General features: G+C 35.0%; 1 protein-coding gene across 2 annotated transcripts in view; it reads right to left on the reverse strand.

Moving 5' to 3' along the window:
* The window catches only part of LOC125665699 (secretin receptor-like), a 101,205-nt gene that overhangs the window by 41,225 nt on the left and 41,289 nt on the right, over nucleotides 1-18,691 (reverse strand). For both annotated transcript variants that reach the window (XM_056152409.1, XM_056152411.1), the window contains exon 2: nucleotides 6,376-6,475. In XM_056152409.1, coding sequence (XP_056008384.1) covers nucleotides 6,376-6,475 — 100 coding nt within the window. The remainder of the gene's footprint in view (nucleotides 1-6,375; nucleotides 6,476-18,691) is intronic.

The raw sequence follows: 18,691 nt of genomic DNA on the forward strand, positions 1-18,691 counted from the left end.
CATAAAAAGCGGTGAAAAAGGTTTTAATATTCTGAATGCAAAAATGTTAATATTTTCATATCACAATGATAAGGTAATTAGAACAAAGAAATGAACATTTTAAGATGCTTATTCTAGAAAATGTGGAATGAATGTGAATAGAAGAATCTATTTCTAAATATTTAGTACAGGCGATGGGAAGAAAACACGAAGAATTTTGTCTTCACGATTGATGACCTAAAATTGCATAAGAAATGCCTCTGCGTGTCATTTTGGTTGAACGAATGTGTTTCCTAGTGACCGTTTTCTAACAACACCAAAAAAAATATAAAAGTGCTGGGTATAATCTACAGTGACTCAATTACCAACTGACCGATAACAGGTTCAGTAATGGAGTGTTAAAAATTTAATCCATTTTATCAATTAAAGTTCGAAAGGAAGTCGGCCATCATGATAATGTGTTATTCATCCTTAAAGATGTAGCTCACGTATCTTAAAATTTCCATTAACAAAGCACTTCATTCATGGGTTACCATGCCATACAACGACAGAAGGTCGGCAGTGAAGGTCAGTACGAGGTCATCATACGGGGATTTCTGAGTTCAATAAAGTAATTGATTACCATATACAGATAAACTTGATGAAAGTCTTTTGACCGCGTTACACATGCAATGAGAGTAAAACGAGGATTAAAAATGCCACATCCACACACACGGTTATGTTGCATCGTGAATTAAGGCGTGATTGATGAAATCATATACCGTCCACCTTAAACTCGTAAATGTCAGCATTAGTCCTTCAAACAACAGTCAGCTGCTCTCTAAGATAAGACGATTTTGTCGCCCAGCCCTGTGTTTTATTCACACAGATCGATACGCAGAACTCTGAATGTGCGGTAAACAAATTTAATTAAAAAAAAATGCATTAGCTATGTATATTTTGACAAAGAAAAAAAAAACTGAAATTTATAATCCTTAAAGAATATGTTAATTTCATAGATTTTTCTTATTCTTGTATAATGCTCGACACGGGAATCTGTTAAGTTACTTTTATTATGTTTTCTGAGCACATCTCTCGTTATTCTTAAAGAGCGCGGTGACGCTAATTCATAGCCCCCTGATTCATATGATAATTCATAAATACGGAAAACTGTTGGAATACTGATTTGTTTTTAGTTTTCAGAATCCTCAAATGATATATTTCACAGTTGTTAACACATCTCATTACATGAAATTCACTGTTTGCTTACCCTTTAGATAATCTTAATTTAATTGGAGAAGAATGGCATTTCGTGTTTTAGGAGTTTTCTAACGGGTTTTGAAAGCGCCATGTTGTGCTAATCTAAGTTTCTGATATATAATAATTCGCATCGCAAAACATTAAAAAACGACCTTGAAAACTAGGAATTTCTCTATACAATGCCACGTGCTTGTCAATATTTTTATGAATGTTAAATAATTATCTAAACATTAATTCTGATGATTGGTTCTATATTTGTAAAATCTTATATAATACCTACGTGCATGTACAGACCATTGCATTTTTTAAAATAAATGTGATATTGAGATTTTGTTGAGATTTTATAGATTTAGGAAATTCAGGACATGCACCATAAGCTTCCTTAACTAAAGGGACTGATTTACGATTTTCCCCAAAATTTAGTTTTTCACTTTTAATGATCAAAATCTTCTGTCTAATGTGTTTAAAAGATTTCACATAAAGATTAAGGTTATACATTATCAAAGAAGCTCATTTTAGATAGTTCATTATTTGTTTTGTAAACAAAGATTGCAGTATGTTATTGTTTACGAAATTTTCAAAAGAAATGGATATTGACCGAAGTTTATTATGTCTTTCACATTTTAAGCATTGGGTAAAACGTGTTATCTGAATGATAAAATTTGTGACTGCAAAGCTTTATATTACAAAATTAATATTTCACTGGTTTGTTTGTTTACTTATAAAGACTAGAGTCATTGATTTGAGGCTAAAATATTGTTTTTAATCTTGTATATTTAGAAGGTCAAATTTTTGGCTGTCAACATTGAATGAGTTATATTTTTAATGTTTAACATCAAAAATGAAAAATATATTTTTTTCAAAAATCGTGAACCAGTCCCTTAAAGTTGGTTCAATGCACCTTGAAAGAGTTTCTCAAATTAGCACATTATTTTATAATGTACGATATGATATGTTATAAGTACATATGTCAAAAAGGCAGAAATATGCAATAATGAATAAACACAAGCTTTTAACCATTTCTTTCATAGGGTAAAAAGACTTTTGATTTGAACTCAGGATTTACAAGTTTCTGTCCGATACTTTATTCACTGAGCTACCGCGATAGACAAATAGATCCACTGCTACCAATCATTTCACAAAGCATTTAAATCTCCATCTTGTGACGTAACGTCCTACAATCTTGGTGTAGTGAGCCACCTTAATCGAGGCCGGGGAATAAAGATTGTTGTTGATTTAAGCTGGTTACAATTCCGATTAGTGAAAATTTCTCAAATAAGAGGTGATTGATTGCATCTTGTTTACAGGTCATAGGAGATGATTTTCAAAAAAAAAATTGTTTTGCATGAAAATGTGTTCTTCTTTAATTACTTAACATATATAAAGAAGTCATTCAGAAAAAATCCGAAGGTAACAGGCGCTACAGACCGTCAAATGTTGCCGTGGTGTGAAGTATCAAAATAGTAAGATGACTTATCCCCCTTGCTTGATGACGTCAAATGTGTATTTGTTTATACTAACAACTGCGGGTTTTAGCGGTCAAAATGTTCAATGTGCTTACATTCAACTGTAATTTAGCAAGTCAGGTATTTCTATATACTTTTGTCTAAATGATCCAACGTTCAGAGAGACTTGGGTGTGAAATCTACACCGAGAACACAGAACTCGAAGTTGTTTGACAATCATTTTACGCGATTACGGGGGTTGATGAGGATCAGTTTCGTTATTGTATTCATTCTACTTTGGCAAAAACTAATGGGTTTATGAAATTAAATCTTCGACCAGATGCAGTTCTAACTATTTTTGACTAGGCTACAAACCAACGGCAAGCACGGCGAAGACGAGAAAATCCTGGAAAACGTTGGCTATATATAATGACGGTAGACTACATGTAGTACAGATATTCATAATTTAGTATAAACATGCATGATCTGATTAGTTTAGAAATGAAATCTGACTATGAAATAGTTATATGAAGCTCTTCTGATCAGAATTTTTCTCTCTGAATACATAAGTAAATAAATTGAAGATGAATAGGTCTAACTTTATATGTTGAAAGTTGCATTATCAGACCCCCCCCCCCTCTTTTCTGTTTGAAAAAGAATGTTCAAAGCAAATGGTGGAACATATTGAAATTACAAGTTTTTGTATCGGGTGAAATAAACCAATTTTTACGGTCATGCAAGAGTTGGGGGATGTTTTTTTTTTTTTGTTTGTTTTTTTAAATGAAGCACTAATTTGCACGTTGGTTTCCTTATTAGGGTAAAAAAAAATAAACAAATAATAACGTTAAAGGCCGAGGATTTTGAACAACATGTCGGTTGAATGAATCAACATGTAAGAATTAAAGCTCGATAAATTTATTTTGTATAAATGAGAACGTCAGCCATTGATAAATTAAGCAGATTATTCTTTTTTCTACGTTTTCTTGTATCCATTTGACTGCCTTCGTCGGATACCCAGTATCCGACGATGTATGACAGCCAAACATACAGTTTCGGACGTGAGTTCCTGCATACTGTGGAGATTTTCTGGCTATGCACAGCTTATGAACCGATCATCGTCCCACACCCCACGATGACTCAACATATTCCAGAATTCTTTGGCTACCTAAAGTTGTCTGTGTGACTCGTCCATAACGCATGGCCTACAAAAACAGTCAGGACATTCGGATTTTTCGACAGTTCCTTCAATAACTGGTCCAGACGAAGAATTCGTTCTTCCTCTGGCTTCCAGTTCCAACCATTATACGCAAGAAAGAGCCCTTATAGCGTCTAATGTTATGGTAAATTATTCTTCATATAGGCCCTAATGTCGCAAATTTTATTGTAAAAGAATGTTAAAGCCATTTATATTTATTAGATTCACCTGTTAAACTAAAATAGCTGTACCCGATACTTGTAAAAATCCTATGAAAATAAATTAAAAAAACGGCGCTCACGATGTGTGTAAAGGAAATTTCGATCTGGCTATAAAATATATCCGAGTCAGGGTGGAACTTGGGTACATAAAACCAAAGGGGGATGAGGGGGTGCCCACCTTTTTTGTCAGTCAACCTTCACCCCCCCCCCCCCCCACCCCCTTGGGGAAAAAACCGATGCTGCGTCGCTGTGTCTGCATGGGATTAGAAAGCGCAAGTAATAACTATCTATATTTCTCTTATTGTCATCAGAGAATGTACTCTGAAATTATCATACATTTATCATTAATCAGTCAGTATTGTTTCAACCAATTCGGAATAAATAGGATCTTGATCGATCTTCTTGTTCGTCCTCCGATGAAAAATCGTCGATGTGGCTGGCATTTACATTATTTATGAGTTCAAAGTGATATCCTTGTATAACAAACTATATGGTTCCCCATTCAAAAACTCCTCCAGTTGCGAATAAATCGTCTATGGATGTGCTTTTGTTTTGATTCGAAAATCTGAGTGTGGTCTCTTATGACGTCATAAATTCAGGAAATCAGGAACGATAATCGTGTAACGATTTTTCTATTCCGACTACCTTTGCACTTTAATTTCTTCGAGTTAATATCGTTTTTAATCTTTAAAAAGTATTTTTATGAGGAGTCTATGAAACAAAGTTGATAATTATGGAGAGAAAACGTATTGTTAAAAACCGTCTCCTATGACCTTTAACGACTCTCGAGAATATTTCACTCATATGGAGACGTTACCAATACCGGTGAAAGGCTTCAAATTTAGTCGTATTCTCGGCGCATCCGGCCATTGAGTAGGTGAGGGTTCTTTAGTGTGCCATACCTACTTCCGTTTATAAGGTCATCTCCGAGGACCCGTGATATTCACACCTAATGCCGAGCGTTTGGTGATGGAACTGTCACTACATGTTTAACGACTTGGGTCAGTCCCGGCCAGGATTCAAACCCTATCATTTAGAAGTGAAAGTAACGCTCATCATTTAGAAGTGAAAGTAACGCTCGACATTTAGAAGTGAAAGTAACGTGCTACCCGGTACATTTAAAAATGAAAGTCACGGGTCTTTCTGATGATACGATAAAACCGAGGTTCCGTGTCGCAGCAGGTGTTGGTACGATAAAAACCCTCATGCTTCGACCTTCCTGTGTCAAGAACTGCATGGTCTAAATTTGTGGCATTTCTGTGGCGGATCCAGGAATTGTCATAAGGGATCCAAATAGGCTGGGGGCACTTTCAGGCCTCCAATGGGTCAAGGGTTATATCCTAGTGGGGACCCAGGAAGGCAAAGCTCCTGGAAGTTCCAGGGTTTTTATGTTTTTTATTACATTACTTTTATGGGTTATTCTAGCTATACTTAAATCAATAGATAACAACAACTTGAATTATTCGTCACAACAGGAAGAAGGCTTTACGAAGTATGCTGACATGAAGCATTGCTGTTTATGCCCTCACGTATTTTCAAAATTGGAATTTAATTTTTATATTTACAATAGATTTCTACTTTCATTTCTGTCGGAATTCCCAGTATGCAATATCTATCAAGATTCATACGCGCAATGTTTACAACTACATCGGGGAATGATTATAGCTTATAAAGATATTAAAGGCACAAATATCAGAAATTTAAGTATGCGTAGAGGCGTTACCAGCTGTAGGTGAAGGTCATCAAATACTGAGCTATATCTAACGCGCAAGGCCGTTTAGGTGCGGGTTCTTCACCGTGCCAACGTCTACCGCGACAAGAGACACATAACGTTTACTTGTAAGAAATAGTCATTATTTATACCCAAGTGTGTTAATTTGACGCGGCACCGAAGGTTGAGAACCATAGCCGGTCCTCTGGTTTCAGCCTGTATGGACCCCTCTAATTGTGAGCACAGATGTTTGTGAACAGGACTTCCGGTACCCCAACCTGTATTTTTTAATGTTCAATTCCTTGGGTATTTCGAGTGTACTTTTAATAAAATACGTAACTTCATAGTGTTTATATTTCAATGGAATACAAAAAACTTGCATAGATACCGGTCTTAAAATTGTCATAACATCTATTATGATCAGTGATTTGACATTCCTATGCAAAATTTGTATATTCCGTTGAAATATAAATTGACGTTACATATTTTATTGAAGATACCCACGGAATTCAACATTAAAAAATACAAGAAGGGGGGTACCGGAAGTCCTGTCCACAAGCACCTGTGACTCCGTACATGACTTACCTCTGTTTAGATGCGGCCCAAACAACATTTTCCTGAGGCATCTGATCTGTTCCTTGTCTCGTAACCTCTCTTGGTCCTCCAGGCTAATGACCACTTCACCCTACAACAAATTCAGAAATCGTGAAAACATATATACCGGGTATTCAGTGTTTTGTAGTGTAATAGGGAATTTATTTCACGAGTACGACATCATTTTTCCTTTTATATTTTCACGAGTGCGAGGCACTCTTAAAAATAGTTTTTAAAAAGTCCTGTCTTACGAGCATTGGATTTTCTGTTTATCATATTTTCTTTGGTTTTAGAACAAGTTTATTTCATATAGTAATGCACAACACAACGTCACAATCAGTTGTTATTTCGTGAAAATAAAATGTTATTTAATGTCATTTTCATTTAATGGATAAATCATAGTATTTCACTGTTGAAAATGTAATAAACATTGAATATTTGTAAACCACTGTATCTGCTTTCATTCACGCGGAGAAAGCTAGTTGCCTTTTACTAAAATTTATCATATAATATAATTAAAAAACCAATTATTCTGTGTCACTACATGAAAACACAGAGAGAAGCCTGAATCTGATAATCGGCGAGCTATAGGTTCTTTCTCGATGTTTGTCGCGTAGAAAAATACGGTCAGCGGAATTCAATATTAAAGACCAACAGAACTGTAAGATAGTCATTGTATATAAAATTTATAATAGAGACATACAGATATGCCCAATGAAAAGTAAACTATCTAATTTCACCTCCGATGAAAGGAATAAGTTCATTCTTGACAAATTAATTCTCGCACATCTTCGGTTGACCTATTTAGTATAAAGTATGTATTGCGCATGCCTTCTTCACACGTGGTCGTAAGGAAAACAATGGCGTCGGTGAATTTATCGACTGTAGGTAAAGGAATTTGAACCTACCAGACTTAATTCATGATACTAAATGAAGGGTAGTCAGATATATGCACATATTTGTTGGAAACAGCACGTGATACGCTTACAGTAACGTAATCAGCAGTTGGCTTCGTTTAGGAAAGAAAGAGATTGAAAAATCGGGCTGTATTTTGAAGATATTTTTATTTATATTTCTACAACCATAGTTTCTTGTATGCATATTTCATCGTTATTCATCTTTTTATGGACAGATATATATATATTATTTTTGGTTTCCTTGTAGTCATACAAGTAGATGCAGTAGCATTGCTATCTTTACTAAAACCTAACATAAAAATAAAGCACATGCACCTTCAAACAAAGTTTACATTTTCTAGCTCATTGTTTATTTTTATTCTCCTTGATTGTTTTAACGAATCAGTAATGTAGAAAACAAGAAATAAACGAAATCTATAAAAACATGAATCTGAACTTTTAACTACGTCTCAAAGCAGCTTCGCGCCATAGTGTCTGGTTTCGAATTAGAGATTGGATATAAGGATTCTATACTGATACAAAAAAAATAATTAAAAATTAAAAAAAAAGAAAAGAAACGCACAATAGTATTTTTTCGCTGAATCTTTTCAAATAATTTTTCCCTACATTTGTTTGTCTAGAATGCAAGAGTTTTCAATGTCGCACAAAGCACAACATCTCGCCTTAGGCTGTTTGGAGCAGATATCAACAACATGGTTCAAGAAATGATCTTCATAGCACACGTAGAGCACGCTTGACGCCAGCAGCACAGGGTCACTTCATCCGATTGCGTCATAATTAACGATATACATGTACAATAGCGTCATATACAGCATCTGCCATTTCTGGGATTCGCAGAATATCGTATCAGACTGTTCCGACTACGGGTAGCTGAGATCAGAGCGCACAGACCTGTTCTTGGCATTGATCTGATGTAATGTATATACTAATCACTGTTTCCCAAACGAATTCGGGAGAGTGAACTATAAAGTAAAGAAATCGATGCTGTTATATGCACAGAAATGTACATGTAACTGAAAATATTTACATTTCCAATGTTTTTACCTTCAATATTTTTACCAATTGAAATTATTAGCCTTTACCTTCAATGTTTTTGCCATTTTAATTTATTAGCCATTTCCTTATGAATGTGAAGAATGTGCGTATAAATATTCTTACCCAGTGAGGGAGTTTGGTGTTGACAGGAAGATTAGAATTGAAAGGGTTTTCAGCGTGTATGCACCGTGGCTTTGATTATTGAGAATATAGTGAGTATATGACATTTGATCAGATGGATTCACAGAAAACATTCAAAATAAAACATAAAATTTAATTTGGATCAGATTCGAAATACGAAATCTGATCCAAAGGATTCACACGATTTTTGCTGTAACGAAAACAATGGAATTAATGCACTTCGCTTAAAGCGTTATATTTCATCTTGTCAAAATTTTTAATTAAAAATAGAAAAACTGAAAAAAAATCTTTAGATCACCATCCTTATATAAAGATGCTGACCAATCAATATCCATTTTCAATTTACCCCGGCATCCTTTGCGTCGACTTACGGATGAGAGCGATAATTCAATACTTGCATTAACATCTTCGCTCTGACAAAATTGAAACTATGTCAGAGAGATAAGGCACACTGAAGGAAAAGTAGTTAATGGACATCAGCCCGATATTAGATATATCTGCTGTTATAGATACTAGTATTTGAATCGTTTATGGGTGTAGTTCCATCTAATTTATGGTGTAATGAGATACTTTCAGTAACTATACATCGTTGCTAATACCCCAGATTTTATTGTGCTTTCTTTGCAACTAGTGCGCCCCGAGTACGATTCTCGATCCCGTCGCAATTAAACTAAAATATTATTTGTTTCTTTGCAAAGTCTCTGGCATTAGAAGTGAAAGTAACGGATATTTGAAGTGAAAGTAACAGACATGAGAAATGAAAGTAACGGACGTTAGAAGTGAAAGTAACGGACATTTTCTACTCTTTCTGCTCTCACTTCGCCTGAAGCAGCTAACACAGTATACTTACACAATTCCATACACTTACTTTTCCAATGTGTTTGCCTTTACAAAATGTAACAAGAAAATGTATTGATGCAAGCGTCATAGATGCAGCAGTATCAATTCGACTGCAACTATTTGGTAACTATCAAAACTATGTAAAGTGAAAAACTGAAAATAACGAACAGTGATTGATCTCATACGTCTGTAATATTCATAAAGAATACGAAATAAAGAGAAGACGTGCTAAGCATGAGAGGTAGGATCAGGTGCCTAGGAGGAATAAGCATCCCCTGTTAAGTACCAAAAACCATGTAAAGCAAGTCGTTTATAATCCTTCATGTTTTCATATTGAAGGTCATGTTTTCATGCATTAGTCCTTCACTAGTTCATCCTGGCAGGTTAAAGTTGTCTGGTCTGCAATTCGACAATTTTTTCCCACCTTCCCGTCTTCCACGCTTTTAAATCATCACACGTACGACATGTTATACATTATTTCACTTGTGTTAACCAGAATTATTTGATTTTAGATTATTATTCACAAACAACCGTCACTCGACCATTTCTGATGCACGAATCAAGTGCCAGTCACGTGTCCATACATAATCTTCTCACCGTTTTCTTTTTTCATGCATGTAATTAAGAGAAAGTTAATAACTTTAAAACACAATTAATCTGCTTTAATGTAACCATGTACAAAACAAGACAAGAACATCGGATCATACAGCTTTAAGGATATTCTTCATATTTTAGATGATGCAAATGTATTCTGTTACTTTGGGTAATGTCCCTTTGTATTGATTAGCTTTCATCGCTAAAAATAAGATATACTCATATATGGAATGCATCTAACAATAAAAAGTAGCTACTTCAATTCGTAAAAAATATTGATTTTTAAAAGCAACCCATGAATTTAGAAAACAATGAATGAAATAAAGCGTACAACAAATACTACAAACTGATAACTGGAAATAAACCATAAAGTTAAATACTACAAACTGATTAATAGTAAATACTACAAACTGATTACTGGAAATAAACCATAAAGTTAAATACTACAAATGTACAAACTGATTAATAGTAAATAGTAAAAACTGATTACTAGTAAATGACAGGCGAAGATGATGAACAGTGATCAATTTCATAACACATATTGTCAGTAGCTTGCCTCGATTTAAAAACTGACTATACACAGAACAAGCTCTTGCGTATCGAATCAGTTGAGAGATATAAACACCATATGCAGGTGACAATGGAATATTGCTACATGAATATGGGAAGTTGACGATGGAGAAGCTGAAATCATCCAGTTTGTCATACAGTTGAGTTGTCAGTTTGTCTACTTTCAATAAAATATCTAAGTATGAAGCAGAAGTGGACGACTATGTGGTGTCTTTTATTTTGAGCTCACAGGGATGTATCAAATCGACATATGAATGAAATTTATTATTGTTAATAGACAAAACGTAATCGATATATCTAAATGTCGAATTGAATGCCACAGCAAGAGATTTTTTCTTCTCGCGTAGAGGTTTTTAAATAAATTCTGCTTCATATGAATATAGAAACAGGTCAGCTAACAAAGGTGCAAAATTCGTGCCCATGGAAATTCCAACAGACTGTTGGAAAACCTGATTACCAAAGACCATGAAGATATTGTCAATGAGGAACTCTAGCATATTTTATATTTCAACTTCAGAGTACTTGTGCGTGGAATCAGAGTGGTGTTTAACAAAGTAAGTTTTTGGATGACTGATCACTAGATATGAATATTTCCGTTTTCCATTTTTGAAGAAGCAACTGTTTATGATATCAAAAGTCTAGTTTTTAATTTATCGTGGGGAATGATAGTGTATAGTGTTGAAAAGTCATAGGTTTTGATGTTATTGATTTGGGAAAATTTTACGATTTCAAGTTTACTAAAAGATCTTTAGAATTTTTTAGAATTCACATTTGATTAACACCACTTCTGGCATATGTAGTCGAGCAGTAAGTTTGAAATTTCTCCTTCACAACTGTTAATATTTTTGTGAGGAGAAAAGGTAGGGGCTTGGTAGAACACTTATTGGATTCAGCAATGTATCTTTGTAAGGATTTTTATATAGTTTAGGAATCCAGTATAGGTACTTGTAAACATGCTATGAATCTCCCCAAACAAACACGATCGGACATGTGTGAGTCACTGTTCGGACTAATGCCAATAGTGTCTGAAATAGACAAACGAAAATTACAGTTCTTTGGTCGCCTATGTCGGATGGAAACAAACAACCTCACTAAACAGATCTTTCTTAACCGTCTTTTTTCATACATCGACTTTCCAAAACACAAACATTATGGGTTCATACCGGATGTGATCGATCTCCTCAACAAGTATTGCCTTCAAATACATCTCCACTCATATCTACAAAGTGGAATGTTTCCCACCCAAGTAGAATGGAAAAGAACTGTAAACTCTGTTGTATCCAGCCATTTTTCAGAAACTAGATCAGCACGTATACTCGGAGACCCTGAATTCACACTCTTCAGATGTATAACCCAAAATAGAAATCCCAGCATGCTCTGGAAAATTCCTACTGACATGCACGAAGTTCAACTTTGCAAATTCATAGTGAAACTCTGGACTCTTGTGGATACTCCACCCGAAACGTGTATAATTTGTCATCGTGTTTTTACAAATGTATTTGAACATGCTTCAACAGTATGCAAAGGAACCTTTGTATTTAGAGAAGCTTGGTGGCAAACAATAGTAGAGAATTTTGATATTAACTTATCCGCTGAGTTGTGTGGACTTGGCAGTCGTGACCTATATACGTTTCTTTTAGGTGGAAGGTCTCTGCCAGGCCTTACATTTTCTGACCAATCCTCCAGTTTACATCTCCTTAACTTTCGTTTATTAAGGGATGCAACAGCCTGGTACTACAGAATGTCTCGTTTAGCTACATAATTTCAACCTAAGCGAACAATCGCAAACCAAAGTAACTGCCCAGTCTAGATATCTCAATGCCGTATTTCACACTGTGCCCAATGATGCAAATTAACTGGTTATGCATATGAACATATACGTGTATATGTAAATATAGATGTGTGCATATGTATGTATGTTTTCATATATAATATGCGTATATTAACGTACGATGTGAGAAAACATTTTTCTCTAAATCGAGTACCTGTGGTATAACTTACCTATTATGTATTCACAATATAATTTTTTCTGTCTTATATACCATCTATGTGATGTTTATTTCTAATGTACAATTGTTGTATGTAAATCTCCTTTAGGAGGAAATAAAGAATGAATGAATGAATGAAAAGAAGTAAATTGTCGTCTTCTATCTAAACAATGAGGCACATGTACCTTTAACTGCACAACATATAATCGTCCGCCTCCTCGCGCTCGATAACGATAGCCATTTCCTCATTAATTGTGTTGTGAACAATGCGTGTATTAATCTTGATCAATACAGTACGTATATTTCAAGGATTGGAAATTCTAACAGAAATAAAAGGAGAATGTGAATATGAGAGATTAATTTTTGATAATACGTGAGGGTATAAATTGCGATTATTCACGCTGGTGAGTTAGAGTGAGGCGCCGCAGTTTACACCCTCGTGTATTTTCAAAAGCGAAAATAGCTATAATTTTACACTGTATCTAGTAATCTTTGGATATCGGAGGAATAAAAACTTGTATTTTATATCAAGCTATATAAGTTATACACTTTCTGCAAATTATGCAATTTAACTCAATCGGATTGAAAAGTAATTAAGTTAATTTTCTGTTTAATTATGTATTCTCCGAATCGTATATACATGTAGTGAATATTCATGATCACATGACGTTGATTTTCGAAAATCAACAATTACTTGGCGACGTGAAAACGTGGACGGCCTACAGGCTGTTAGCGGGACACAGTCAGCGATAGGCAGTCAGATGGAAAAAGGGTAGAGAGAACCACTTTAAATGTTTGAGTAATGGAGGGGGAGGAAATTCTATGTCTAGCATGAAATCACCATTCAGTACGACTACACATTGTAAATCTCTCACGGTGTTTCTAATAATATTATTTTTCTCGCGAGCTTGCGCACATCTAATGTGAACGTCATTTCTTCATAAATATGCATTATAGAAAATCATCGTTTTCTCCTTGCATTGAGTAGACCAGTACTTCTTTAATATCCGTATATAATTTGTCGAAATTGTCAAATCGTATTATTTTTCATTGTTTATCATGTTGACAAATTATAGGTTTTTAACATTGAACAAATATTGTTAAATACGGCACGGATATACCAACAAAGAGATTATTAGCGGTGTCTTAGAAATCACCTGAATTAAATGTTTTCATTCATCAGAAGATTTCCAATTTTCTCATCACTTAGATGATACTTAGATGACATTGAGATGATACTTAGATGCCATTGAGATGGTAATTAGATAATACTTAGATGACATTGAAATGCCAATTACATGTAGATGATAATTAGATAACATTGAGATGACAATTAGATGACATTGAGATGAAACCTAGATGACATTAAGATGACACATAGATGATAGTGGGATTATACTTAGATGAGTCTTAGATGACATTGAAATGACATTTAGATGACACTGAGATGACATTTAGATGACACTGAAATGGCGTACATTCTTTATGTATTAGAATAAATGATACAAGGAAGTAAGCAAAATTTGTAGACAGCAATTTAGATACAACATAAAGATGAATTTTAATGATTCAATATAATTGCTTTCTATTACTTTATACAGAGTACCAAATATTACGAGTGTTTGCAGATATTTTATAATTTTATAAAAAAAAATATTCAAATGCATTCAGAAGAGTGTATGATTTCTTTGGAAAAAAAAGACCAGTTTATTTCTTACAGTGTTAGGCAAAAAATGCGACGAAACGCAATACTTGTAAATCTATAAGAATTATGCACCATGTTGTCAATGAGTGAGATTATAAAACAGGATTGAAATGCAATCAAAATATTGGCATTTCAAAATGTTTTAGACATTAATCTAAGTGCATTCACTTACTTGCCATTGGAAGTAGACTCAATTACAAATTATTCATTATACTTTAACAAAAGCAATCCCCTGTATCTGTCTTTGTATCAATCAACCCCCCCCCCCCCGGCTGCTCTGAATGTCAACTGCATATTGGTTACATCATTTGTGAAACACTATTATTTCAAAATCTCAATTCTTAAAAGAAAACCTTGGTCAGTCTCCATATAAAACGTGAAAAACATTTTTCAAACAACTCGAAAAGATGGACTTGTTTTAAACATCTTTCAGGCGGCCCAAAGACCTGTCTACACGTAGTCCTATGTTTCTCGCTTGAGTTTGACCAAAATGTGTAGAGACTGGGTCATTCTGGAACCACTGCCATTGCCTCGCTGTAATTTACGACTAATGGAATACGTCACGATAGCCGACATGACGTACAACAAGAACAAAAATGTCAAATAACAAATGATAAAAAAACGAAAGTTCACTACCTACTTTAAAGAGGAAATCAGCATATAATACATTGTCATAAGATTTGAACACATCGCTACCAGCCTGATCCCCCCTACCTAGAAATGTTACATACACATGTAATACTGATCAATGTTACGTCATACTGACTAGCTCGTGAATACAAAACAGAACATCGAATAGAACATTGAAAAAAAAACCCAAGTAAGATGGCGAACAATAAAGTATTATGTTACATTGATCTCAGTATAATGTAACATTATTTTATAGGCAGGGAAATCGGTAGTGACGTGTTCCGAACTGGAGGTTATAAAACTTTTTGAGTACGTTTTCATACTCAAACTCAAAACTCTGTGCTCTAAATCGTAATCTACTCAAAAGTCAAGGTTATAAAACTTTTATAAAATCATTCGCACACTCAAATGGAGTACGTGGTCAAGATTTTTCGAGTATGTTTCGGAGCTTGCTCAGAATTGTACTCAAAACAAACATGGCTGAGTTTAAGTATGAGTCCAGTGAAAGTTTTATAACCTCCAGGCCCAATCTTGTGACATTGTGTAATGTATGTTGATTTCTTGTTCATGGTTTGTGAACTTTTACAACTAGTCAGTGTTATGTTACATTGATCAGTGAAATCAGTAGTGGGAATCAGTATTAATGTGTTCAAAATCTAGTTTGTCATTTGTCTGGTTGGCAACAACAACAAAAAAATATGGCGAACAACAAAAGCCATGTTATACAAATTGATACAATGATAAATGACATTGAATATTAAAGAATACAGGTTCTCAAAGTAAGCATCACACAGCAACTATTGTTAGATGGGGAAATTTGAGAGCACATGTGTTACAACAATGTAAGGGGAGGTGGTGGGCAAATAATCCAAATACAGTTGTAGCGTCGATTACAATAATGAACCAGGACACGTGATCACTCACACAATGTCATTGGTCAATACGACAGTTTCGAGATAAGAGCTCTCCTTGGTCAATTCTATCAGTAAGCTAAAGCCTGGGATTCAATCTCATTGGTCAATTTTCATTGGTCAATTCTATCAGTAAGCTGAAGCCTGGGATTCAATTACATTCAGGTTCGAAACAGGATAATGAAGGTTTTGCAAAATAGTCACGCAATGGATTTTTATGTATGTCTCGTCCTTGTTACTTGTACATGTAATAAGTGAGGCGTATCGGAAAGATTTTATCTGAAAACAACAGGCGTTTGGCCTTTGTTATGAAATTTCTGATTAGTAGAAGGACTTCGAACAATCGCCACGACAATCAATGTCTCCTTCCATAGGATTTTCATTGTCATATAGAAATTAGCTTTACATGACAAAGAAAAAATTTGAAACATGCTGGTAGAGATTAATAATATAAATTCATGATTCAATTTATCGTGCGTAAATTCTTGAAGAAATGGAATTATTATTTTTTCGTTGAAGAAAATAAAGACTGCATTCTATAAAACTGATGTGATTATACATGTAGATGTGCTCAAATCTATAATTTGGATAATTGAATAAAAACGTACTTCCTATTAAACGCAACGATTGATTAGGAAATATTTTCTTCAATATGTTTGAAATATACATGTATATGCGAGATTTGGATATCTTTACGAAGAAGATTATAGCAACTTTTCCTGTTTTCGACAAATGCTTTTCATTTTCATTGAATAAATGAAAACAGCACAGCGTCGATCATCTTAGTAGATTAATTCTCTTGAAAAACGGATACATAGATTGTTATGTTCAATTTCAAACATTCAAATAGTTACGTGTATAAGGAAAACCAAATCAGACTATAAGACCGACACCTTCTTCGGATCTTTAACATGTTAACGCCTGCCGCGACATGGGACCTCTGTTTTTAAGGTCATATCCGAAAGACCAGTGATTCTCACTTGTAAAGGAGCAATCTTTACCTATTTTAACGTCTTGGGTTTGACGCTGCCATTGCACGACTGGTCAGTTAGGTGTGAATTGTCTAAAGGATCAAAAGTCATCACATGGCGTATTAATATCTACATATAAAATAACTACTTTCCATGCAATCACGTAAAGAAGGTTATTGGGGTTTTTTCCCGCTCATATTGAGACGTCACCAGATGTAGGTGAAGTACCACAAATTTAAATCTAATAGATGTTTAGTACTTCGGGCCGTAGCAGTGAGGTTTCGTGAGCGTGCCAACGCCTGCCGCGAAACGGGACCTCCGTGTTTAAGGTCATACCCGAAAGACCCGCGATTCTCACTTTTGAATACCAAACGTTTGGCGAAGGAGCAATCACTACTATGTTAATGTCTTAGGTTTGAAGGAAGCGGCCATGGCACGAGTGGGGTTCGATCTCATATCCCACCCCACCCCCTTTCAACCCCTCTAATCAGCAATGTGAATACATGTATATCTTTTTCTGTCATTTTGTAAAACGAATATACACTGTATTTGTTTCTATACGATGTACTCGTATAGTGCTCATGACTTGAAATAGACTATCTTTATTCTAAATCCTATGTTATAAATATATAGGATTGCATTTTTATTGTTTAGAGAACGTTTTCTGGGACATATTGTAGCGGAAAGTATAAGAGGAAACGTATACGGCCTCGCTAGAGAGCTAGCTTTTCTTGTGAAGTGGTAGAGTCTCTCTCTTGATCACACAAGTTAAGCAACGGGGAACGTGATCAGCACTGGGCTGGGTGACCGCTACACGTTATAGTACATGATATCAAACAAATCGAGGATGTTAAGAGGTTCATGTATTCATGCGCGCGGTACGTGATGGCTTCGGGAAATTGAACAAAGTTCAGCTCCCCAAATATGATATAAAAATTAATAAAGAACTTCCTTTTAACAGTATTCTTTATATTTCTTAAATATTTACACAAGTGCCAAAATAGTTACGCTCTCCATTGTTTACGTGCCGCAGCCATTTCGTCCATGAGTGACGCCGGATTTCAAGTTATGTACAGGTGTAAAGCTTTACGGAAAACATACAACGGGAACGTGCCATTTTATCAGAATATGAAGACCAGGTCTGTATTCCGTACGATAAGTAATTTGTCGGATCACGTTGATATTGATAAATCGGACCAGTCTTATTACAACATGGTCATTGCGTTATGTCTATGCCGCCCGAAATTCCTCCAGTCGTTTCTTCAACAATCGCTGTTTCTGCTGCACCTTCCTCATAGAAACAGAAGCACTTTCTTGCGAAGTCAAACGTAACTTCTTCTGTTGAAATTCTAACCAAATCGCCATTTCACAATCGCACTTTCAATGTAAATTCCAACTTTTAAATGCGTGCCGACTCGAACTTCGGAGGACCGATTTACGTCTCCACACTTTCTCCTCCGCAGTATGTTTAAAGATTTGTCTCCCATAGAAAGTTTTGAAAAGTATTTCTTACAATGAATGTTCTATTATAAATTTTGAATTTACAGGGTGGATGTAAACCCAAAATATACAATATGACTCAATCAATCAATTCATTACATAATTCATATTTGTTTAACTTGTTTAATTTGTTAACACGTAAATGATGAATTCAGAATCTAAAGTCTCGGGACTATTTTTGAATTTTCTCGCTTCATTCATACACCCGGTATTATGTTTAATTCCTAGCAGACAGTTACAATCGTAACTTTAAGTGATCAGCAGGCATGTTCGCGAAGCTATCTTAGGACTAGACGTCTTCGGACACGTCTTAGTCTTAAGTCAATTTCTCGAAGCTTTCCTAAACTTAAGCCTCTCCAGAAGATCGTCTTAATGTTAGGGCAGCATAACCCTTGTCCTAAGATTATCCTGACATGTGTGGCGGCCTTGATAGTGATGCGAAGACCTCAAAGAAGCTGTGAAGTGGTACTTAGAGACACTACAACCTGCTGTTAGATTCAGACCG

The sequence above is a fragment of the Ostrea edulis genome, chromosome 10 (genome assembly GCF_947568905.1).
Source record: "Ostrea edulis chromosome 10, xbOstEdul1.1, whole genome shotgun sequence".
Taxonomy (NCBI): domain Eukaryota; kingdom Metazoa; phylum Mollusca; class Bivalvia; order Ostreida; family Ostreidae; genus Ostrea; species Ostrea edulis.